The sequence below is a fragment of the Myotis lucifugus genome, unplaced genomic scaffold, assembly GCF_000147115.1.
Source record: "Myotis lucifugus unplaced genomic scaffold, Myoluc2.0 scaffold_292, whole genome shotgun sequence".
NCBI lineage: Eukaryota > Metazoa > Chordata > Mammalia > Chiroptera > Vespertilionidae > Myotis > Myotis lucifugus.
In genome coordinates, this window is record NW_005871340.1 from 360,382 (window position 1) to 386,236 (window position 25,855).

At 46.6% G+C, this 25,855-nt stretch overlaps 2 protein-coding genes across 3 annotated transcripts in view; one reads left to right on the forward strand and one right to left on the reverse strand.

The window, feature by feature from the left end:
* PCBD1 (pterin-4 alpha-carbinolamine dehydratase 1) overlaps nucleotides 1-6,045 on the forward strand; it is a 6,531-nt gene extending 486 nt beyond the window's left edge. Inside the window, exons 2-4 of the mRNA XM_006099947.3 lie at nucleotides 2,939-3,070; nucleotides 3,951-4,031; nucleotides 5,500-6,045. Of these exons, the coding sequence (XP_006100009.3) occupies nucleotides 2,939-3,070; nucleotides 3,951-4,031; nucleotides 5,500-5,598 (312 nt within the window). The 3' untranslated portion in view covers nucleotides 5,599-6,045. The remainder of the gene's footprint in view (nucleotides 1-2,938; nucleotides 3,071-3,950; nucleotides 4,032-5,499) is intronic.
* Nucleotides 6,046-8,545: 2,500 nt separating this feature from the next.
* SGPL1 (sphingosine-1-phosphate lyase 1) overlaps nucleotides 8,546-25,855 on the reverse strand; it is a 56,584-nt gene continuing 39,274 nt past the window's right edge. For both annotated transcript variants that reach the window (XM_006099949.3, XM_023763599.1), the window contains 8 exons: nucleotides 20,597-20,685; nucleotides 18,711-18,816; nucleotides 17,004-17,102; nucleotides 15,788-15,937; nucleotides 14,107-14,345; nucleotides 12,638-12,784; nucleotides 11,573-11,693; nucleotides 8,546-11,046 (listed from right to left, as the gene is read on the reverse strand). In XM_006099949.3, the coding sequence (XP_006100011.1) occupies nucleotides 10,906-11,046; nucleotides 11,573-11,693; nucleotides 12,638-12,784; nucleotides 14,107-14,345; nucleotides 15,788-15,937; nucleotides 17,004-17,102; nucleotides 18,711-18,816; nucleotides 20,597-20,685 (1,092 nt within the window). In that variant the 3' untranslated portion in view covers nucleotides 8,546-10,905. The remainder of the gene's footprint in view (nucleotides 11,047-11,572; nucleotides 11,694-12,637; nucleotides 12,785-14,106; nucleotides 14,346-15,787; nucleotides 15,938-17,003; nucleotides 17,103-18,710; nucleotides 18,817-20,596; nucleotides 20,686-25,855) is intronic.

The window sequence follows — 25,855 nt, forward strand, 5'->3', positions numbered from 1 at the left end:
TCTGTCGCGTTCCCCACCCCTGGTGGAAGCCCTGGGGAGGCTGAGGCCACGAGAAGGGCGGTGGTAGGTCCAGGTAACAGGCAGGCTTGCCTGGGGCTCCCAGGGCTGTGCCCCCTCAGCACCACAATAGTTCGGGCGGGGCTTAGCGACCTCCCTGGGTACAGGTGGGGCGGTGGGCCAGGGCCTGGGTGGGTGGTATTGGAGGTGGGGATGGGGGCAGTGGCTGTATGTGGGAGTGTGGAGAGGGAGATTGGATTCGCGAGTTCCTCTGCGCCCTGTTTACTGCCCTTCTGGCTTGCACTTCTGGACACCGGGGCTGGAGAAGCCCGCTGGGCGCCCTGTGCTGCCCCTGGCCTCGGAGCCACCCCCTGGTGCCTAGTTTGAGGCCTGCCCCGCAGTGCAAACACCATGGCTCAGGATCATCTGTCCTCCGGGCTGAGCTTGCCCCCCAGGAGGGTCTCCGGTTTGCTTCAGCACCACCTCCCGGGCTCCCCACCTGCTTCAGCACCGCCTCCCCGGCTCGTGGGGGCAGCCGGGAGGAGCCTCTAGACCCGGGAAGCTGTATAAACAGCCCATTTCTGGCCCCAAAGCATTAGGAGCAGTCCAGAACGCCGTGACACCTGGGAGGCACTGTGAAGGCTATGGCTTGGAGGGGGGAGCTGGTGAGTGAGCCACACTGAGGCCCCCAGGAGCAGGCATGGGTAATCAGTAACCCCTGGGCACACTCCCCCAGAGGCCTGGCCAGGCCGGCCTGATTTGGGATTTACTAAGTAAACACCGCCCCTTCCCCCCTCTGACCCCAGATTAGAGGGGCTTGTCAGCTCAGCCTCCGGCTGTGAGTCCTGGGGGTTCCAGAGGACTCTAAAGAGAAGGGGGGCCCTCCGGGGATTCACTAGTACCCACCACTCCTTTCAGAGCCAAAGAACCAAACAGTGAGCTCTGATGCCCTGGGTGACATCTGGTCATCCGGTTGCCTGGAAACGTGGAGCAGGCTTCTCAGCCACTGAGAAAGGCCAGCTCTGGAGCGGAGCTCTGTGATGCAGATCTCTGCTGCCTTCTCTGGCTCTGCGGCCCAGAGGGGAGACAGACCACGTCAGAGCATCCAGAGAGAGCACGTGGTTTCAGGAGGGAGAAAAAGATGGACTTTGCCGGAGCGCTTTTCCAATTCTGCCCAAACCCAAGGCCCATCATGAGCCTACTTCTCCCAGGAAGTTTCCTTTTAAAAATGCAGATGACATTCCTTTAATTAACAGTGGTTCTCAGCCTTCTGGCCCTTTAAATACAGTTCCTCATGTTGTGACCCAACCCTAAAATTATTTTCGTTGCTACTTCATCACTGTAATGTTGCTACTGTTATGAATCGTAATGTAAATATCTGATATGCAGAATGGTCTTAGGCGACCCCTGTGAAAGGGTCGTTCGACCGCCAAAGGGGTCTCGACCCACAGGTTGAGAACCGCTGCTTTAATAACAACGGTATTTACTGAAGTGCCCGTTGGCTCTTGCTGATGCGAAGTGGACGTGCTTGTCCCCTTTACCCGTGAAGCCCAGGGAGATGAGTGCCACGGGCCACCTGGCTGGAGAGAGGAGCTGGTCTGGAACCACCCCTGCACGCTCACTCCACCCATGTGGCCTGCGGCTGCCTCATGAACGCTGCTTTACCCTCCCTCACATTGTCTCCCCAGACCGTGGGTTTTTTACTTAGCGCTGCATGGTTGCGGTCCTTGGGGGATCTATTTCAGGAGCCTCATTCTGGGACCCCCCTAAGCTCCTAGACCTGGATCCTCCACAGGATAGAACTGACTTGCTTCCTTCAGTTCTCGGAAGGTTCCGCTCATGGCCTGAACTGTGCCAATCGGGGCTGCCCAGAGGGCGCTTTGCACAATATACAGATGGGGCACTAGGTTTGCCGATTGCCTTTGGCCAAGTTACTTCGACTTTTAACCGAGCTCTGTGGTTCAGGCTTCCCAGCCTGACAGAAAAGGTCAGGAAGGAAGTCTGAGAACCTGTGGCCTGGCCGCTGGGAACCAGAGGCGGCCTGGGAGCGCCATGGAGGACGCACTGGGTGGTGGTCAGTGCTCATCTACTGCACTGTGGCTCAGAGCCGCCTGGAATGTCTTTAGTGCTGGGCCCTTTGCCAGCCCCAGGGACAGAGGCACCGGCCCACTTGAGAACGATGCCTAGGCTCTCACCGACTCGGGAAGTGCCGTGGTCTTCCCCTTCTAGGCCTCAGTCTCCTCTTCAGTGCACCTGGCAGTGGGTACCCGTGGGGGCATGGAGGCAGGTCCGTAATTGGAAAAGGAAGGTTGGACGGTTGGGTGCTCATTTTCTGTAAGGTTATGTAATACACAGACGTCTAGGCTAGGTTTTGCTCTTACTCCCTATTAGTGTAAGAGACTTACTTTTGGGGGGATGGGGAACATTACTTAGTTTGATGTAATTGACATCATACTTAAGGACTTTCTGTCCTTTTTTTTGTTTTGTAATCCTCATTCAAGGATATTTTTCCATTGATTTTTAGAGAGAGTGGAGGGGGATGGAGAGAGAGGGAGAAACATTGATGTGAGAGAGACATATTGACTGGTTGCCTGCACGTACCTCAACCAGGACCTGGGATCAAACCTGCAACCCAGGACATGCCCTTGACCGGGAATTGAACCCACAACACTTGGGTGTGCTGGCCAGGACAGGGTTTTCTGTCCTTTTGCATGGAATGTAAATCTAAGAACCTATCAGTGCCTGCACCAGGGCCCCACCTCCAGGGCAGGGTGCCACCCTCCCCACTCCATGTCTCTTGCTTTAGACCAGCTGCCCTTTGACTGTCACCTGGGTCCAGAGCTGCCAGTGGAAGCTGGCTCAGTTCCCTCCAAGGTCTGGGCCCTCTCCTTTGTCCTGTACAAAGACATGCCCTTGGGCCTCTGGCTTTTTCCTCTCCTAGGCTGGCAAAGCACACAGACTCAGTGCTGAGGAGAGGGACCAGCTGCTGCCAAACCTGAGGGCCGTGGGGTGGAACGAGCTGGAAGGCCGAGATGCCATCTTCAAGCAGTTCCATTTCAAAGACTTCAACCGGGTATGGCCCAGGGGGGGACAGTTTTCTGAGTCTGGGGCTGATGGGGTCACACTTGTTCTCTTCCTTGAAGTCCTAGACCAGTGGTTCTCAACCTTCTGGCCCTTTAAATACAGTTCCCCATGTTGTGACCCAACCATAAAGTTATTTTCGTTGCTACTTCATAACTGTAATATTGCTACTGTTATGAATCGTCATGTAAATATCTGATATGCAGGATGGTCTTAGGCGACCCCTGTGAAAGGGTCGTTCGACCGCCAAAGGGGTCGCGACCCACAGGTTGAGAACCGCTGTCCTAGACGCTCAGACACTACACCAGCCGTGGGCAAACTACGGCCCGCGGGCCGGATCCGGCCCGTTTGAAATGAATAAAACTAAAAAAAAAAAAAAAGACCGTACCCTTTTATGTAATGATGTTTACTTTGAATTTATATTAGTTCACACAAACACTCCATCCATGCTTTTGTTCCGGCCCTCCGGTCCAGTTTAAGAACCCACTGTGGCCCTCGAGTCAAAAAGTTTGCCCACCCCTGCACTACACTAATGCAGGTTACTCAGACAGTGTCACCCTTGGGGATGGGAGAGGGCAGACCTGGCTTTGGACTCTCCACACCTTGAACTTACATCTGAAGATATTTAGACAAAAGATTGGCCAAGACTCACCACTCTGTGGTGTTTCCTCCTTGTTGGTGGTCTTCCTTCCTACTGCAGGGGACCCCCTCGAGCTCCAGCCTCAGAACCAGTGGCAAGATGCTGGGGATGGTGAAAGCGAGGGGGTCTTTTCCTAGGAAGCCTGTCAGCCCTCCTGCATCGAGGCCTTACAATGGCCACGGAAGGGTGCCTCTCTCGCAAAACACTAACCTGGGTCTCACTCCTCTACCAGGCTTTTGGCTTCATGACAAGGGTGGCCCTGCAGGCTGAGAAGCTGGACCACCATCCTGAATGGTTTAACGTGTACAACAAGGTGAGTGACGTGTGCCTGTTGTGCTTGGCGAGTTCAAGTTCTGAGAACTCCACCTCCCTTGGACTTCCCTACGGGCCTCCTCACCCAGGCTGTCCACTCCTCCTGCTCCATTCATCTCTACAAATGTTTAAAATGCACGTTAAAACACTGTTCAAGTAGACACCAAGAAGATAAAACCCAAGGAAGGAAAGGCTGTGGAAGTCCAACAGAGCCATTATTCGTAGCTCTACGTGGCCTAAATCTTTCTGAAGGAATGGAAGAATGCAGTAATAAAATTGAACTAAGAATAGCCATGCACAGCAAACAGATCAGATATTCCGCTGAATGGACTGAAACAGTCATTAAATGCCTGCCATGGGCCAAGTGCTATCCTGGATTCTGAAAACATTAAGGCCAAAAGACATGGATATTGTTTAGTAGGAATTAGAGTCCTTCAGTTTTTTTTGTTTTGTCTTTAATCCTCACCCGAGGACATGCTCATTGATTTTACAGAGAAGGGATGGGAGAGAGAAACATCTGTGTGGGAGATAAACATCCGTCAGTTGCCTTCCTGTATGCACCCGACAGGGAAGTGAACCCGAAACCTAGGTATGTGCCCTGACCAGGAATCAAACCCGTAACCTTTTGGTGATGCTGCTCCAACCAACTGAGCCACACTGGGCAGGGCTCATCTTTAGTTTTTAGGTAACTCTCAATGTTTGGAGATTTCATTTTTAACCTAAAGCTGAAGTTGCCATTTTTTTTGGAGGTGGAATAGAAGACAGTCCTACACTGCTGTTACAGAAACCAGTGCTGTTGGGACAGCAGCCCCCAGGGGAAACCCCGTAGTGACTGGCTGCCACAGGCAGACCTCAGAGATGTGGGTTCCGGTCCAGACCACCACCACAAAGCGAGTCACACAGATTTGTTTCCGTGCATGTAAGAGTTATGTTTACACTCTATTGTCCTCTATTAAGTGTGCAATGGCATTATGTCTAAAAAAGCCAATGTCCATACCTTAATTTAAAAATACTTTATTGTTAACAAGTGCTATCACCTGAGCCTTTAGCACAGTGGTTCTCAACCTTCCTAATGCTGCGACCCTTTAATACAGTTCCGCATGTTGTGGTGACCCCCAACCATAAAATTGTTTTCGTTGCTACTTCATAACTGTAATGTTGCTACTGTTATGAATCGTAATGTAAATATCTGATATGCAGGATGGTCTTAGACGACCCCTGTGAAAGGGTCATTCAACCCCCCAAAGGGGTCGCGACCCACAGGTTGAGAACCACTGCTTTAGCGAGTGGTGGCCTCTTTGCTGGAGGGACAAACTCTCAACGTGTAGAAACGCAGCCCCCGGGAAGCGCGGTGAAGCGGGTACGCCTGTATTCCGGGGCTCGGTGTGGCTGAGCCAACAGCTAGTGACGCTCCTGCTCTTCGGTGAGTCCGTGCAATCAGCGGGTCCCAACCTCTGGCTCTGTTTCAGGTCCACATCACCCTGAGCACCCATGAGTGTGCAGGCCTGTCGGAACGGGACATAAACCTGGCCAGCTTCATCGAACAAGTAGCCGTGTCCATGACCTAGACCCTGCCTTGCCTCGTTGAATTCTTCAGGGAAAGGGGTGACTGATCTGGAAATCCAGAGAGAATAGGGGGGCCCCCCAAATGCTGCTGTAGTCAAAGTTGCTATGTCCACCTTGCTGCCTCCATTTAGGGGCAAGTCCTCAGCATCACTGCCAACACCAGGAACTTGGACTGTTTTCCCCCGCACTGTGCTGTTCATCTTGGGGCCCTATAGAAAGTGCCCTCATTTGAATAAGATCTTCCCATTCCTTACAGCTTTCCAGCAACAGAAATGATTTTCTTTCCAGGCCATATCTTGCTCCCTTTCTAATTCATTTCCCAAGAAGCTGTGGTAGGAGCTGTGTCTAAGACAGACAGAATCTTAGAAACCAGAACCTTAATGCCAACCCCCTCCTATGTGATAGAAACGCATGCTTTTATGCCTCAAATAAAACTTGTTTCACTTGGCCGCAGGCTAGAACCTTTTCTTCCACAGGTCAATCCAAATTGGAGTCAACAGGCATTTAAAGTACTTCTGGGTACCACCCTGCCTTCAAGGAGTTCAGTATCCTCCAGGGGAAGCAAACAGGGACACGGGTAACTGCTACTGCGCAGGATGAATGAAGGCAACACTGGTGCAGGGATAGGAACTGAGCGGAGAACAGGACGGGATTAACAAGGTGACTCTGGAGCTTCGAGTTGTGCCTCAGACCTGAATCCGATTCCTGAGGCAGAGGTGGCACCGTGAACGAAGATGAAGGTGCTGTAAACACGCTTGCTGAGGCCTACGCCTAGAAAGGCAGCCTGGGCCATGCTGTCTTCTTGGCCTACAACCTCAAGTGAGATTTCTAATCCTGACGGCTTTCACACTTTCTAGAAACTCAGCCACAGTCTCAAGGCTTGTCTGCTTTTTACTCTAAGGGCGACGACAAAAGCCACGACTTAGAAGATGGCAAGCTATTTGCCACCTGAGAGTTAAGAAGCTGATTCGCGGATTGGTCCTCCAACCCAGTAAGCAACGCTAGGGCAAAACACTCTCACTGACGTGCCGGACAGAAGGGGGCGCTGAGCAGTGTCGTCCACGGGGTGTGCATGCCACACGGCTGTCATTTCATGTTTGCCATTATGCAAGAGTTCTCACCTATGACATCTAACCCAGTGGTTCCCAAACTTATTTGGCCTACCGCCCCCTTTCCAGAAAAAATATTACTCAGCGCCCCCTGGAAATTAATTTTTTTTTTAATTTTAATAGCAATTAAACAGAAAGATATATGTATTAATGTTTCTACCTTTTTCGTAAAATATAGTAAAGAAAGGTGTAAATTAGAAACATTGAAGTTTGAAATTATGAAACTATTTATTGAACTCAGAATAAAAAGGTAATACAAAAAAAGTTAAAACAAATGCACCTGTGGCCATCACCGCCCCCCTGGATCGCTGCAGCGCCCACCAGGGGGCGGTAGCGCCCACTTTGGGAATCACTGATCTAACCTGAGGCTGCCTGGGTACTAAGCTGACTTACAGATACCATGGTCACTTGGAGCAGGCATCTAGCAATGTCACAACCCAGTCACCCTGGATGAGTTGGCCCTGCAACAAGGCCAGAAGAGGCAGAGGCTGGTGGTCGAGAAATAAGCATATTGTTGGCAAGAGGGACAAGCAGGCCCCCCTTCCCAGCCTATGCTAATAACAGTGCCTACGTTAATAACAAGTTCTCAGAAAAGCCTAGTGTCAAAACCAACAATGTACAGACAGTGGCCCCTCATCTGCTCTTCTGACGTAAATTTTTCTAAGTGCACTTTGACCTGACGATTGTGGGTTAGGGGACCGCAGCCACATCACACTGTGTCATGCCAGCTTCTTGCCTCTGCTTACGGCGTGAATCAAGGGTTGAAAACACCAAATCAGAGGACACTACAGTTGTATGAAGCACTTTTATGTGGGACAATGACACAACACTTTTTTTAGAAATGTTTATTCTAAAATTATTCAAGCAATTGAAATTATAGGGAATGGAGTTAAAGAGAAGTGATAATAAAGAAAGCACAAGAAAAACTAAAGCAATTAAAACTCCAAATCAAGAAAAGGCCCTCAAACATCTGACTTTTACCACCCAGGCTATCAATTTAGGCCTCCGCCATTACTTTTGTCACTACTGGGTGGAGCTATAAGTGGTTCATTGCTACCAAGAACCACACATAAGGCAGAGAGGCCTACAGCGCAAGGAGCAGGTGTACGCACCCGACACCATTTCTTAGATGGGCCACATCTCCTATCAAAGCATATGCTGGCCCCTCTTTCTCTAGGGTTTACCCCAAAAGCAAGCAGGTGCTCAGGGAACTGAGTCATCTGGCATAAAACTACAGCAAAGACCACACTGCTCGACTTGATTCTGGCAAAGTCTGAATGGGCTGAAAGCCAGATGAAAAGCGTGGTTACCTGAATGAGTTTGGAACCTGAATAGCCCTTCAAAAAGACTTCTCGCTTCTTAGTCATAATGGGACAAGACACTCAGCAGTTGTGGGTGCAGAGATAATTGGAGGGGTTGCATCAGTTCCCAAACCAAATGCAAGGTGTGAAGTCCGTGTCCATTGGTTAGATGGAGCTCACTGCCCAGCTGGCTGGACAGTAGCCCAGATGCTTCAATCTATCATTAAGGTATACGCAGAAGTGGATGACAAAGATGACGGCATAAAGCAGGACACTAACCCTGGGGAACTAAAAACCTGAGTTCCAGACCTCCTTAAAGCAGGTGTGGCCATCACTCCCGGTGGAGCCATGAAAGTGCTGGGAACTGGGCAGGCGCGCTGCTCACCCACTCATGTCTATTTGTCCTAATATCAGTGTCACAGACAACCACTTCACCACAAGGGGGCGATCTCTCACCAGCCACGGGTTCAAGAGCTGCCAGCATCCCATCTGGGATGATGTGCAGACACCTAATAAATGAATGCAACCATCCACAACAATCAAGATTTGGAACATTTAATTATTTAATTGCTTTTTAAGAGATTATTGCTGCAATTAGGAAGAGAACATTGAGGGAACGAGGAGGTTAAAGACAAAAGATTTAAAGGAGGCAAGTACCATTTTCCAAGTATAAAACTGGCAATATGAAGTGACATGGCAGTATAGTCACATGTCTACTGACTTCTAATGCAGAAACAAGACAGTACAGTTTTTGCAGAGGCCAGTGGACATTTGCTAACATGATATCGTTAAGACATTCTGCCCACCTCTGCCAGACGGGGTGCTACTACAAGCAGATGCACACAGAATGGAAAGCCCACAAATGTTAACTCAAACTAAGGCTCGTAAACATAAATTAAAGTGGCTACAGTAGGTCCCTTTGAAAAATAGTCCCACGACCTTCACCCCAGCCCAACCCCTGCAGCAATGTTATCACAGCACAGGGGGCGGTCCTGGGGGGACAGTGGAGGAAGAGAACACTCTGTAGGGTGCATGCTTCTCCATTTTAGCAGCCGACAAACCACAGTGGTGCCTGCTGGGTGGGGCTGGGTCCCTGGACTTCCTCCAACATAATGAATGCACTGGAGACACAAAAGACAATTCACCCACAGCTCCGACCACTCCTCCTCTCTCAGGAGATGCCCACCAGTTCAGCAACTGGAGGGAACATAACTTCCATGTCCAAAGGACCTCAGCCTCTCCCTGTAACACACACACACACACACACACACACACACACACACACACACACACACCAACCACTCTTGGAACCCACAATGCACAGAATGACTCACACACACAGACACACACCCTGCAGCGACATGGCCAGTCACAGTTTTGTGTAGAAAGTACAGTGCAGAAGAACATTTTAGACAAAAGTGGTGAGGAGCTGGGGGAAATGGTCATGTTGGCTCCTGGCCAGCATACCCAGCGAGGGGGGCAAGAGGATACCAGCCTGAAGTGGCTGAATCTTCAGGAGTCCCTGAGAAGGGGAACGGACAGAGGAGTTTCTCCCAACCCAAACAAAACCTCAAAGACTGATCCCCACCCCCTGGCCTGGGTCAGGAATAGCCACCACTGCTCCCCGCTGAGGAAAAGGCACACATACAGTATGTCGTCACTAGGGTAGGACAGTGGCTCAGGTGAGATCCAGGCAGGCCCCATGCAGGGCAGAAAAGGTAGAAAGTGGGCACAGAGTTTGGCCCTGTCCCTGCACCATCCTGAGCAACTAGTCTTAAGAAATCACAAGCCCTAGGCTACAACCGACACCATCCTGTTTCCCTATTCCAAAATGTTCTCTCATCCTAGCCAGGGCTGAGAAGTGTCCAGTACCTGAGGCTGAACTGCCATAGTACCTTTGGGAGCTGAATAGAGAGGAAGGAGGCTGGAAGAACACACCAATGGAACGAAACATTTTTCCTTGCCTTGGGGACTCGCTCATGCCCTCGTACCAACTAGGGTAAAACAAGGCAACTTGTGAAGGTGCTGTGAGCAAACATATTCTCATACATGATGGCTTAACGCAGTGAGGGAGGGGAGGACTACAATGAACTTTGGTGACATATTTGAATTTTCGTGCTCATCCTACCCTGATACTCAGAGAGGCAGCAATAGGCCAGGAGGTCCTAGATTCTCTGGGAATTACAGTCCCTTCCTAGTTCCAGAATAAACCACTGGGGCACAATTTCAAATACGGATCTCCAAAGATGGTGGAAACCAAATATCAAAGGGGACTACACACTAGAAGAGGACCATGTACCACTCGACACGCCGCCTTGGCAGACTGACCACTCCAATCCTGCACAGTAACAATGGCCTGGTCAGCCCGTGTCTTGGGAAAAGAAAACAAGCTGCAGTGAAAGTAACTCTAAGAGAGACAAGTAACCCACTCGAAGAGCAGGGCTGAAAGAGCCTCCTGCTTAGAGTTACTGAACACCCACCCGGGAAAACTTCTGTCACATGGATGCTTCCTATTTGACTAAAACAATCTGCTTGAGATGACACAGAAAACCGTTTTCTACCGCAGACTGTGCCCCAGCTTCCCTAAGGAATCAGGACAGGTCAGAGCTGCCACCCCATGATTAAGTGAAGGTAAAAGCTAGAAAGATTAGAGAAGGAAATGGTTAAAACAATTCCTAGGGTGATATTTAGAACAAGGGCAAAATAATTACGTCATGGAATCCTTTGGGGCCTTCACGTTAAAAACCACAAAAGGATGATGAAAGGAGGAACTCGAATCCTGAGGATCAAGCTGTCTTGTGTCTGTCTCGTTGTGCTCTATGGAGCAAGACCAGATGTTGAATCTCCGTGGGGCCTGTTCCACACCCCAGAACCTTCTGAAGGCCAGAAGCCCTCGGGCTCAGTGGGGCTTCGGAGAGCCATTCATCTGGCTGTCCTGAGGCACAGTGTCTGTGCTGAAAAGGCTGTCCAGGAAGATCGAGGACAATTCTGCTACCTGGTTCCTGTCGACAGTGGTCTGGGCCATGCCATAGATCGCACCCTGCAAATCCAGTCACAGAATTGTTAATGATGAGGGGTCCAGAACGGCTGTGCTCCTCCCCCCATCCTTGCTTGCATGTGTCCTCCTCTCCCCAACTCCATCCCCACCCCAGGCTCCATTCTATCAGAGGGATAGCCTGCTCGCTAAGTTTTCCCAAGTACTTGCCAGTCATCTGCCTTTCTGCCCAAAGGAACTATCCTGTGGGATTTTATGTAGAAAATTCAAGAGAATCGGTTTATTGCCTTTCCTGTGTCAAATTTTTCTTTTCAAATGGACACACCACCACCTGCCTTTGCATACAGCACTTACAAATTTACAGGGTGCTTTATACTTAGTCTGTCTCATTCGAAATTAAAAAGCCCTGGGAATGGACAAGGCAGAAATCATCAGCTACAATGAAATAAGGAAACAGGTTTGTGGATAAGAGGCAGAGGCAGGAACAGACTCGAGGTCACCTGGTTCTTTCAACCCCCTCCCCGTAACACCTAAACTTCAACAGAGAAGGTAAAACCCCAAGTGCTCCTACCATTCCTGTGGCCTTCCCTTTAGGGTTCTTCATGATTTGAGTGACAGATTCTCGGACGTCCTTTAGGAACTGTACGGCTACTCGCTTCCGGGTGTGTACTAACGTGACGCAGAAATGAATACTATGAGAGAAGAGAGACAAAGAGAGATGCACCTTACAAAAAAAAATTTTGAAGTTGTAAAATAAAGCAGCCCCCAATACAGGCATTTATTGGTTGCTCCTTCACATTACTTGTGACAAGTGTAGTCCACACTGTCCCCAGGGCTGGGAATCGGGGTTCCCAAGTCCATGGCTTGTCAAGCACGGGCTGGCAGGAGGGCGTCTTGGTCTCATCAAGAACCTTCCTGACAGAATGGATACAGCGGCTGCTGTCCACCCTCAAAATCTGTCCACCACTAGTCCTTCAGCCATGTGGCCTTTATCTTAGATGATAAGCCCTCCTGGGGACAGGGCCATCGGCTGAGTCTTGAAGGATGTCAGGGCAGAGAAGCAGCTGTAATGCCCCTGGAGAGCGTCTGTGGTGCAGAGGGATTGTGAAGACGAAAAGGCAGAGTCCAAATGGGGCTGGCAATGGTGCGAACGTGAACAGATCAGGGTACGTGGGGGACAACGAAGAGCCCTATTCTGCTGGGGTGGAGTGCGGACTTAACGGCAGCGTGGACGGTGAGGTCAGGAAAGCATGCTGGAGAAGACAGCAGCAGGCCTGAAGGATCAGGAGCTCTGGGAGGTTGTGAGCTAAGTATTACTCAGGTACAAGTCGGTTTATAAGAGCCACATGAAGACCGTGTACAAGACGATCTGAGAGTACAGAGAGAGTGGGGGTGGGAATCTTATGACAGGCCCCTGATCTCAAGAGGCTGCCACCTACCTTTGCCAGAGTTTAAAGATAATGGTCCAGTTTTGATACTGAGATATTCCAGGTGTCTGGACAGAAATCCTAGATCCTACTATTGCCACTAGTGCCGGGCCCTAGCAGCCCATCTCTGTATTTTCAGATCACCTTGCTACCCAAGTTCTTCAAAAGTCACAGAGCAAAGGAAGGAAAAGGGGCTTCTTCAAGTTTACCTGGACGGGAACTGCAGATGGTTCAAGTTCCACCCCTTAGCAGACATCAGATTAAACAGTCGGTAGATGTCAAAATCATGGGAGCCCAGAGCAATGACCGACAACTGAGGATCCCCAAAAACAAAGATGCCTTTGATATTTTCCAGTCTTAAAGCAAACAAGAAAAGGAACAGAAAGAAAATTCAGCCACATACGGTCCTCTGGTCATCATCTCTTTCATCACCCAATGTTTCCCTTACTGCCTAACCTTTTGGGCTTTAGTTTTCTCATCTTGTAAAATAAGGTATCTAGACTGAGATCAGTAATTCCTAAGCATTACAAATAGTCAAAGGCCCAAACCATATCTAGACCCAATGAATCAGAATCACTGGCTCCTAACCTGTCTGCCCAACTCCCAAATTATGATATCACCCCCAGGGACATCTGAGGAATAAAAGAGACACTTTTTTAAAATACTGAAAAAACAATTTCTCCATCCCTCAATTTTAAAAACATATGTAGTCCCTAAAGCAAGAACTAGTACAGTTCTCAACAGACAGGGATTATCAGAATCATATGTGGGCCTTTTTTCAAATGAAACATGTCCACTGGCCACTTTTATTCACCCTCAAGATTCTGAAAAAAACCTCCCCAACCCTGTGGCACAGAGACAGGCAGTATGTGAACAGATGTGCTCAACAGAGCACACAGCTTAGTTCTAGCCTTAGCTCAACCCAAGATTCCATCGCCGCCCCTTCCCCATTCCTTCTGCAGTTCTTTTCTTATTCCAGTGATTCTCCAAGTGGGATTCCTAGACCAGCAGCATCAGCATCCACTGGGAACTTCCTAGAAATGCAAATGCTCAGGCCATTCCAGATCTAATGAGTTAGAACTCTAGGAGCAGGGCCCGGGAATCTGCACTTTAATAAGCCCTCCAGGTGATTAGGATGCATCCTCAAATTTCAGAACCACTGTCTTGTCTGTCATTAAACCGTCCCTCAGTACTTGGTAAGAGCTGCCAGTGGTTAAGATACCCTTGGAAACAAGATGGCCCAGATCAGTGGTTCTCAACCTTCTGGCCCTTTAAATACAGTTCCTCATGTTGTGAGCCCCAACCATAAAATTATTTTCGTTGCTACTTCATAACTGTAATGTTGTTACTGTTATGAATCATAATGTAAATATCTGATATGCAGGATGGTCTTAGGCGACCCCTGTGAAAGGGTCGTTCAACCGCCAAAGGGGTCGAGACCCACAGGTTGAGAACCTCTGGCCTAGATGAAGCGCTGATCTGACATTCCAAGTCACAGCAGAGCAAGGGAGCCTTATCCTCCCAGGCCAGCACCACACTCCTAAGCTGCTGTCCTAAGCCCTTGGTCTCTCAGGAGACAACGAATGGGCTGGGGCTACAGGTGCTTGGCCGGGCAGATGCCTTGAGCACACTAGCAGACAAAGCAAGAGACAAGGCAGAATCCCAATCTTCCACATACTCTGACTTGAGGAAGCGAGACGTTTTGATGATCTGTTTGGTAGCTTCAACATAGCCGCTCTCACCAAAGTGCATCAAGGCAGCCCAGCAGGCTGCACTAATGCCACCAGGCCGTGAGCCCGCGATGGTTGGGGAAGCGTAGATGCCACCCTGCCAGTCTGGATCAACGAAGAACTGATAGCTCCTGTACTTCTTGTCACTGTATAACACCACGGAAGAGCCTTTGGGGGCATAGCCATACTGAGGGGAGAAGCAGACAGGTGATTGTACAATTCTACTCAGCAGACCTGCCCTGGCACGCTGATCATGGAAAATTTTCCCTCATATTCTCTATGATGCTTCTAACTCACGTTAAAAATTCAAACTTACAATGTTAACAGGTAGAGAGAACTGAAAGGATGGAGTTGAAACTCTCTATTTTAGGGATGAAGAATCCAAGGCCCAGGAGGAACAGTGCCTTGTCCTGCTAATCAGTTTACTTCCCCTTTCCCACCCAGCACGTGGTTTTCCTTATTTAAAACATTATTCCAGCCCTAGCCGGTTTGGCTCAGTGGATAGAGCATCGGCCTGCGAGATGAAAGGTCCCAGATTCCATTCCGGTCAAGGGCACATGCTCAGGTTGTGGGCTCAATCCCCAGTGGGGGGCTTGCAGGAGGCAGCCAACCAATGATTCTCTCTCATCATTGATGTTTCTCTCTCCCTCTTCCTTCCTCTCTGAAATCAATAAAAATATATTTTAAAGAATAATAAATAAATCATTATTCCAGGGCAGTATGTCAGGATGAAAGCAAAGATAAAGTGCCACTGGAAGCCAGGAATCCAAGTCACTCAAGTCAACTACAATCACGACCTCACTCCCTTCTCATCCTTGTTCACTTACTAGTACACTTCCTTTCTACTAAGAGCTTCAGAATCTAGAAGCTATTTCATCCAGTTTTACAATAAACTGATCTAGATTTTGTCTCAGTCCATGGGGGGAGGGGGGGCAGGAATGGACATTTCAAACATTACAAGCCAAACATTCCTGAGCACGTTAAGTTCTTCCCTTTTCCAAAGGACTCTTCCATCAGCATACTCCTGCCACTCAGGTGCAGGAACCCAGCAGCATGGGAGCTGCAGCATTTACATACCTCCCTCAGGAAGCCCAATTAAACCTCCCTCCATCCTCTCCCCGGATCGTCTCAAGGCTCAGGGAACTCTTCTTTTAAAAAAAATATATTTTTATTGATTTCAGAGAGGAAGGGAGAGGAAGAGAGAGATAGAAACATCAATGATGAGAGGGAATCATTGATTGGCTGCCTCCGGTACGTTGGACCAAGTCTGCAACCCAGGCATGTGCCCTTGACCAGAATCGAACCTTGGACCCTTCAGTTCGCAAGCCGATGCTCTATCCACTGAGCCAAACCAGCTAGGGTGGGAACTAACTCTTAAAAGGGCCACTACACTAACATGTCCCAGTTATAGAAATTCTCTCAGCCATAAGACACAAAGATAATGGGTTCCTTTCCACTATTGCTTGTCATCTCTATCACTATACCTTGTCACCTGAATCAGCTGCCCTGGTGAAAGCAAAGAGCCAGATTTTGGGAAAGGCTAATGCTTTAACCAATTTATTTTGTTGATAATAGTCAAAATAATCAACTGTCTCCTCTGACTGACATTTGGTCCCTTCCGTAGCTCACCTTATGGGTATCCGCTGAAATGCTGGTCACACCTTTCACCCGGAAATCAAATGGTTGCTCCAGTGGGTATCCTGCTTTCTCCATAAAGACGATGAGAAAGCCCCCCAGACAAGCGTCTACATGAAGAGGTATTTTGTATTTGACAGCCAGCTAGTTCCAAAAAACAAAGACCATAAGAGAATTTCATTTATAGCCCTGTAACAAAAACTTTGCAAGACATGGGTGGAAAAGTGGGCTGTAACTATAAGGTCATTATGTACTACTATAGGCCCGGTGCACAAAATTCATGCACTTGGGGAGGGGGGGGCTCAGCCTGTGCCCTCTCGCAGTCCGGGAGCCCTCAGGGGATGTCCGACTGACGGCTTAGGCCCGCTCCATAGGGAGCGGGCCTAAGCCATCAGTAGGACATCCTTAGCACTGCTGTGGAGGTGGGAGAGGCTCCTGCCACCGCCACTGCGCTTGCCAGCCATGAGCCCAGCTTCTGGCTGAGCGGCACTCCCCCTGTGGGAGTGCACTGACCACCAGGGGGAAGCTCCTCCATTGAGCATCTGCCCCCTGGTGGTCAGTGCGCATCATAGCGACTGGTTATTCTGCTGTTTGGTCGATTTGCATATTAGCCTTTTATTATATAGGATATTTTCCATGTTTTAAAAAGCTGGCTACTTTCTGACAGTCCCAATAAAAAGAGTTCATCTTTCAAATGTATTTAGCCTTCAAAATAATTCATCTGAAATGTGGTGTTTATTTTATATTTAAATAGGCAGGGCCTCAAATTCACTGCAAAATCATGCAGAAAATGAGCACCACTCTGATTCCGGCTGCCTCTGGAGTGGGTCAAAGGTCCTGCTTGCTAACTTCCCAGCAGGGAAGGAGGGAGGGTGTGCTATGGAGCAGCAGATTGAATACCACCCTTTGGTAGGCATGCTCCTAAATGCAGATCATTTCCTGATCTGAATTGAAATGTTAGTCCTACTTCCAAATATCCCATTTAAACAAAGGCTTCTTCCTTCTATTCTCCTCCCCCACAGCAGAAGCCAGTAACCTTCAGAGGCTCCAAACAGAGCTGCAGAGTTTACCACAGAGCTGATGAGAGCTATTCACCACCCATGTGCTAAAATCTAAATTCAAAATCGCTTTTATTTGCCAAATACTGTACCATGAGATTCTATTTTAAAATCTCAGTTTCTCTGCCTAGTGGTCCCTTTTTCTCACATACCTTGGCCACTTCAGGAACAGGATCTATCACACCATGAGGGAACTGTGGGGTAGAACAGACGAGCATGGCAGTGTTCCTGGAGATGGCTCTTCTCATTGCCTAGGAGTTACACGTGGGAAGGAAAATGAGCATCCACATCTCAGTTACTCTCCTATTGCCCTAACAAGATTAATCTAGTCTACGAACTTCAGTTCCACTACTGGCCCCTCCTTCACCTCTCCAACCTGGGAGAAGCCTGCTGCCCACCATGGTAGCAGAATACAAACAAGGCTAGATGGGTCCATTGGGGGAAGAGAGCACAATACAAAAACAGCAAAATCACTGTGAGGGGAAAAGAATATTGGGCTAAGAGGTAAAAGCCAGCTAGCAGTGGAACCTGGTGTAAACTACTTCACTCCACCCAGTCCGTTTCCTCATCTATGAACTGCAATAATACTAACAGCTTCTACGACCTCCCTGGGCTGTCCCAGGCTCCAATGAAATTCCGATAGCACTCTGAACACTGGAAAGTTCTATACAAATGCAAGGCATAAAATTAATCAAGAAAGGAATATTACTCAGCCTTAAAAAGAAAAGAAATCCTGCCATTTTTGACCACATGGATGAACCTGGAGGACACTACGCTAACTTAAATAAGCCAGGAACAGAAAGACAAATATTGCATGATCTCACTTAGATCTAAAACCCTGAACCTATAGAAGCAGAGAGTAGAAAGGTGGTTGCCAGGGGTTGGGAGTGGAGGAATGGGGAGATGTTGGTCAAGGGGTACCAAGTTTCAATTACACAAATACATTCTGGAGATAAAATGCATTGCCATGTGACTACTAAACAAGTTTTGTTAATGCTGCATTGTATATTTAAAATTTAATTAGCGATCTACAGGGCTGTCTTAAGTATTTCAACCATGAAAAAAAAAGGAAAAGAAAAATGTTAACTGTGTGAGGTGATGGAAATGTTAAACGCTTGATTGTGTTGACTACTTCACAATGTATACTGACATCAAAACATTAAGTTGCACTCCTTAAATATATACAGTTTTTAATTTGTCAACTAATTGTACATTAATGCCTCAATAAAGATGAGGGGGATAATGCTAATGCTAATAAATTGGAATAGTTTACTTATGGAAAAAATCATTACCTTATATTGGCAATGGTGCTCACTCAGGCCAATCAAAACCACAGTGACACCCTGGCTGGTTTTGTACGTCCTGTACACCAAAAGGTTCGATTCCCAGTCAGGGCATATCTCTCTCTTTCTCTTTCTTTCTTTCTCTCTCTCTTCCTCTCTCTCTTTCTCTCTTTCTCTCTCTCCTCTCTCTCTCTTTCTCTCCCCCCCCCCCTCTCAAATCAATAAAAACATATCCTCCAGTTAGGATTTTTTTAAAAATTATAAAAAAAAAACATACAAACCACAGTGCGAGTCTTAGAGCAAGCTAGGACATGCTTATTTCACAAACAGAGAAGGGAAGGTGGCGGTGCTGAAGCAAACCCGGGTCTTTAAAGTTAGGAACAAACGGATGAATCTGTGCAAAGACTGAAGCTGCACTCCATCAGCACTGCCAGTGGAAGATTTTGCAACTCTGGCCACTACAATCAAAGACATTTTGAGCCTATCTGCATGTGACACTGGAAAAAAACAGTCAACTGGGTACACTTCCTGCTTCTCACAGCCCAGGGCAGACAATGGCCCTTCAGAGGAACTCACCCGAACATCCACCTCCATCATTTTGTTCAGTGGAACCCGTATAATCTTCATCCCAAAATAATGGGCTGCCTTGTCAAACGCAGCATGGGCACTCTGGGGGGCCACACTAAGAGACAGGGAAGAAGAGAATAAGGAAATTCAGATCAAAATGAAGTTCAAAAGAACACAGTTGCAGCTAATCTAAAACATCAGGAGTAAACTTCTGATTACTTTTCCTCAAAAATTTTAAAGTGTTTATATTTACTTTTTAAGCACAAAAAGAGATATTCTAAGGAACCTTCTCCCTACTATTTAGGAAATCATTTTGGCAACAGGAAAAACTTGGAAGTAATCCCACATCGAAGGATCCAAAATATAAACTAGGGCTGACAGGTAAGAGAACGGGGAATTTGGATCAAATTAACATAAAGTGGTTGCCTACCCAAAGACAGGCACATCAGAGGAGAGCAAGCTCCCTGACACGGTACAGGTTGAGGCAGGAAACGTAAGCTTGCTCGGCAGGGCTGTTAAAGCAGCAGCCAAGCATCAGATCAAAGGCCCCCTCCACCTTTGAAAGACCACGATCCTATAAGAAACAATAATCCCCATCTGCACTGCACACTTGGAAGTAGCATTTCAAATAGTATTAAAAAAGGAAACTGAGTCATAGTTAAGTATTTGCTTTTAGACTTCCCTCAATGGTTCCACTCTTACAATTAACCTGTTCCCTTTAATGGAGAAAAAGCTCTCTTATTAAGTACCAAGCACCAAAGATTTAGCTTGAAGAAAGATGGTAGCCTGATTTATTCTCTTAGGCTAAGTAGGAATTGCAGCATGAGATCATGCGCAACCAAGTCCTAGTCACTGACACTTGGGGAAAAAACATTAACCTAAATAATGTATAAACACACTGTACAAGGAGAGGGTCTACAGAAAAAAAATGCAACCAAACAGCGAAACTATGGGGTGGGCCCTAGCCAGTTTGGCTCGGTGGATAGAGTGTCGGCCTCGGAATAAAGGGCCCCAAGTTTGATTCTGGTAAGGGGCACGTGCACGGGTTGCAGGCTCGATCCACGGTAGAGGGTGTGCAGGAAGCAGCTAATCAGTGATTGATATTTCTCTCTCTCTCTCTCTCTCCCCCTCTCCCTTACTGTCTGAAATCAATACAAATATATTGCAAAACAAAACAAAAATCTATGGGGTGGCAATATGGGTAATCCTCAAAAAGATTAAAGAATTTTCTATTCCATAAAACTACCCTTAACTTGAAATTTTTTTTCTTTAAATATATTTTTATTAATTTCAGAGAGGAAGGGAGAGAGAGACATAGAAACATCAATGATGAGACTCATCGATTGGCTGCCTCCTGCATGCCCCCTACTGGGGATTGAGCCCGCAACCCAGACATGTGCCCTGACCAGGAATCCAACAGGTGACCTCCTGGTTCCTGGGTCAATGCTCACCTGTTGACCTACACCAGCCAAGATAGCTTGAAATTTTCTTAGGGGAACCCCAAAGCAGCCTGTAATATAACTTTCAATGAACTAATATAAACAGAGAGCGTTTCTCAGGCTCCAAATAATTTATAATAAGTATCACAGAATTCATAGATGTAGTCTTGTCACTTAGAAAAAGGATCTCATTTTTGCTTGCAGTATATGTACCATTTATAAAGGAGAGGTGGGGGTCAGGGTGGGGGGGGTGATTTTGAAAATTAACTGGCTAATCCATTTAGGATTTTGGTGAATGTGAAGAGATAAGAGTCAAGAACACAGGACAGGAGGAAAGAGGACTAGAATTGCCAAAGGAAGAGAAGACGCTGAAAGCAATCAGGGTGCTTCAGGCAGCAGCATTCCAGACAAATCTCAGCAGGGGGTCGGGAGAACGACACAGCCCCACATACATACATTTCTGGAGTTCTGATCCCGTTCTCTAAGGCCAGGTCCCGATAAGCTTTGCAGGCCATCAGTATGCTTTCTGTACCCCCAGAGGTCACCTGTGAAAAAGGAGAGATGTCATCTGTGGAGGAAAGTTAGGGGTAGTTATCAGCCTGCCCTGATGTTGATGGTGGCTGGTACAGAAAGAGGTAAGGTCTTGTGTGCCACAGGGAAGACACTGTTATGTCTTCCAGAAGGGAAACTTGGCTTTGCTTGCTAAGCCCACACTGGGTTCAGAAGAGCAAAAACACTAACTAACAATGAGCAGAAGCTCCATGCTGTCTGGACAACTTGCACATCTGCCCAGATCTGTGCACAATCCATTTCCACATTAATTCCTCCAACTGCAGATAGGATAGGGCATTTTACAGCATTCAAAAGCATCAGGATTGACTTTGATTTACATTTTCAATACCCACTGAGAACGTGAAATTGTGAAGTTACAATTCTAGTAAACTATGCAATACATTAGAAGACCAAGAACAGATAATTAGGCATTCCAAAGTGAACTTCTGGTTTTTGACAAGTTTGAAAAAAAGAAGAAGCCTCTACCTAGTTTGTTATCTGAAATCAAAACAAAAATCCTAATGTTTCTAAATGAAATAAAATGTTTTCCTGAAGCGAGGTCTAGCAACCCTGATACAGGCAACAAAAAGACTCAGCAGTCATTTCAGTCATCCTATTGACCCCAGAGGACTACAATCTCATAAAGGTGAGGGCCAATCTGTTCATGACAATATTCCTAGCACCAAGCCTCGTAGCAGACACCTAACAGACCCCCAATTAACATTCCTTAATGCCTGGGTTGACTCTCAGTAAGCCATGACTAACACAGGCATATCATACCCACCTGGCTATCTTTGGATAACATCTAAGAATGAATAATTTTAAAACAAGCCGAAAAAGAAAAGCCATAGCACTGAGCTAGGTGGATATTTTCTTAAATTTACCATTTCCAAAGACTCATAGGATCTTATATAGCTTTTTCATTACACAGGTGAGAAAACTGAGCTGATGAGAGGCTAAAGTGATGCACCCAATGTCATCCATTAGCATCTGTTGATAAGAAGTAAAACTTCCTACGTTTTTGTATTTAGTGTAGCTAAGTATGAGACAGAATGAGAGAGGGTGATTACTGAAACTTCCTAAAATAATATCCACATATAGGACAAATAGCATTGGATAACAAATCCCAGTAGTCAGGAGTTATATGGAAGGTTAGCTGAGAAAAGTTGAATCATTTTTGATTCAGGAAGTCTTCATGAAACATGTGACCATCATCCACAAAGTAATGCACTGAGCGTGGGCATAGCACACTTGTGTGTAGTCTCTGCACTTCAATGCTGGAGCAGACAAAAGTGCTTACAGCTGAGGTCAGCTCTGCAAATCAGCAGCATGTCCTGTGCTCCAGCATAAAACCTCAGAATGTCACATGAGAAGTCAAACCAGCTGTGAAGCAAGTCGGAAAAGCACCAGCAAAGTCAGTCTCCAGGGAGTCCATCTCTTACTAAGGTCGAGTAATGACATAAGCAAAAATATTTCCAAACCCTAGTTACTCACTTCACATGTCCTATATTTAGTTCAACAGTTAATCAAATCAACATCGATATTTGTTAAGCAAATATCAGTGTATTTTTTACTATTAAAGCTGGGATACCTCAATTCTACTTCTAATTCTTATTTCTGATCCCCAAATTCTGTGTTTAAAGATTCTCCCATTTCCCTCCTCCCCCTGCACCCAAAGGGAAATGAAAATTTAGTTGTGAAGTAAGAGGCTTCAATCACTACTTGTTATGTTAGTCAACTTCTTTTAACATTTATAGTAATTCTCACTCTAACAAATGAAATGTGTGTCAAAAACAAGAGCAGGACATGACCTGTTTCGAAATTTTTCTTTTAAGTGATGTTTGGTCTTACTGACATTTGCATAAGCCAGTTTCCTTGGCAACCTAATTTCTTTTGGTATATAGTCCCCTCTCATCCATTTTGAGGCAAATGAAGTTAATAAAAGGAAAAAAGTTGAAGGCTAAAGAACAAGAAGTGTAATACCTTAAATGGGAATAGTCTAAAGACAGCCCAGCCCTTAGGCTTTGTCTTCATGTCCCCCACCTCTGAACTTCCTTCACTGAAAGCAGCTCCTCAAGAGAGAGACAGAGACATATACAGAGATAGAGACAGAGACTGAGAACTTGAATGATCCCAGAGATTTCAGTCTAAAGTCTAAGCTTTAGAAGAGATTGGAGATCTTAGACTCCATCCTTCTCCTGAGCCCTGACACATCCACTAAAGAAGATTGTAACAGGAGAGACATGGCTTAGTTGTACCTACGCAAAAACAAAGTACAAATACCCTAGCGCTGGACTTCTGGAAGACTGAAACTACTTCACGGACTTCCTCCCAATACCTGGAAGACTAAAGAAAAACAGTAGTAACAACCTGTAGTAAGAACCAAAGGAGGAACAAGATATAATCTGATGCAATAAACTTCAAATACTGGCAATGAAAGGAAGAAACAAGTTTCCAATCCATAGCAGAAAGCAAAACACAATACATATTCCCTCTTCTAAGCCCTGGAAGTTATCCAGGCAACTCAGAAAAATCCTGACCATTCTTATTAATACTCCCAAATCTTCGGAGAAGCAAATGGAAGGGGTTTCCTTATCTTCTCTCCTGCTCTTCAGATCAGAGTGGTAGACACGGCAGCTAGGGAGAAAGAGCAAAATGCGGAGAGAACATCTGGACTGATTCTTTAAAGTGGAGACTGCAGCCGAAGCCGGTTTGGCTCAGTGGATAGGGCGTCGGCCTGCGGACTGGGGGGTCCCGGGTTCGGTTCCGGTCAGGGGCATGTACCTGGGTTGCGGGCACATCCCCAGTGGGAGGTGTGCGGGAGGCAGCTGATCGATGTTTCTCTCTCATCGATGTTTCTGGCTCTCTGTCTCTCTCCCTTCCTCTCTGTAAAAAATCAATAAAATATATTTATAAAAAAAAAAAAATAAAGTGGAGACTGCAGAAATACAAGATGGGTTAAAGAAATAATCAAAGCCCAACGGGTATTATTACCTTCCAACTAGGCAGAGTGAACTCTGGTATAGTTAACTTTTAACAAACTATCAGAAGATGAGACCTAGATATATTGAAATACAGGTGTAACAAAGCTTTAGCTGAATCCTGCCTCAACCAAATGCTCTCAGACAAGAAATCACCCACCATGCATCAGAACAAATAGAATGTCCAGAGAGAGTCACCTAAGCATGAGCCAAGATGAAAGAAAATGGCATGGCAACGATGCAAACATACAAGGAAAAAAGTAGCGTGCAAAATAAAGCCAACTCCAACGGTAACCACCCAAGGAGCAGAAGGACATTCCTCATAACCGTTTCTCACTACAAGTCATCATCAGATCATGAATTCCAGAAAAGAGTTGAAAAGCTGGACATTGAAACAACAAGATGAGACTGCAAACTTTAAAAAAACAAAGTACCAACCAGCACCGATACAGAACTAGGAGCAGAAAGGACAGAATAAACACGGCTGAGAATAAAAAGTCTGACTTAGAGGAAAGGCTTAAGATAAGTTCAGTGAACCCAGATAAGAAAGACAGAGACTGAAAGATCAATGTCCCTCCACACTTGGAGAACTATGTCCATGTGGCTGTCGTAACCAAAAAGCGTCCAGAGAAGAAAGGGCTGGGTGGCAATCTGTTTGGAAATCGTATTCCCTAAGGAACAGCTGAGTAACCTAGGAAAAACAGGGAAGAGATTCAGGGGTAGAGAGGCTTTCAAGTACACAAAGGTCTCTCACATGGGAAAAAACACACAAAACAATCATGGAACTTCTATCTCCAGCAATACAGATTATATACCTTGGGCAACGCTCCTACCTGAAACTAAAAAACCTGGTAAGCCCTAACCAGTTTGACTCAGTGGTTAGGCCCCTGGACTAAAGGGTCATGGATTTGATTCTGGTCAAGGTCATGTACCTCATTTGCAGGCTCAATCCCCCAGCCTGCTCAGGGCACATGCGGGAGGCAATCAATCGATGTGTCTCACATCAATGTTTCCCTCTTTGTCTCTCCCCCTCCCTTCCACTCCCTCTAAAAAAATCAATGGAAAAAATATCCCCAGGTGAGGATTCATTTTTTTAAAAACCTGATAAAACATTACTTTTTTAAAATATCCGCCACTGAGCTAACGTAAAGGAGTATCTGAAACTGCAAACAAAACAAAATCAAGAATCCTACAAAATAAGTGAGTGCCAAAGCTGGCTTTAACTCTGAGGGTGGCTGCCAATCCCAAGAGTCCTTAAACTCCCACGCCCATTCAAGAACAGGAGATAGCCCTGACCGGTTTGGCTCAGTGGATAGAGCGTCGGCCTGCGGACTGAAGGGTCCCGGGTTCGATTCCGGTCAGGGGCATGTACCTTGGTTGCGGGCACATCCCCAGAGGGGGGTGTGCAGGAGGCAGCTGATCGATGTTTCTCTCTCATCGATGTTTCTGGCTCTCTATCCCTCTCCCTTCCTCTCTGTGGGAAAATCAATAAAATATATTTAAAAAAAAAAAAAAAGAACAGGAGATAAATTTAGGACCTGCCCAAAGTAAGGAGGCTAATGGGAGATGGCTGAAAAAAAAAATGGAATTACACCCACAATCTGAGGGGTACAAGAAAAAAATCCCACTGGTACAGAAGAGGACATCAAGAAAAATTGCTGTTGCTCAGGTAAAGAAAAATAAGGATTTCTAAACCATGTATAAAAAGGCAGCTTTTATGTGAGTTTGTGGTCTGAACTCAACTACCTCTGTAGTGCAAAACTATAAGCTATGAACTGGACTAAAATTGGTTCCAATGTGGTAGTACTTCCCAGCAACTGACAGAAGTAATTACAAACCTTTTCTGGAAGAACTTAACTTAAATCTAGGCCTTAAAGTTAAGTTCCCAGGAAAATGAGTGGTTTATAGTAAAAAAAATAAATAAAAAACACAACTATAAGGATGCAAGACAACACGAGTGAAACCAGTAGAAACAGAAAGATAAGGCCATGAACAATGGAATTGTCAGAAAAGAATCCTATATAATAAAAGAGTAATATGCAAATTGACAGAATGGTGGAACGACCAGTCGCTATGACACACACTGACCACCAGGGGACAGGCGTTCACAGGTGTTGCCCACTGGTAGTCAGTGCGCTCCCACAGACGGGGGGCCACTCAGCCACAAGCCGGGCTGATGGCT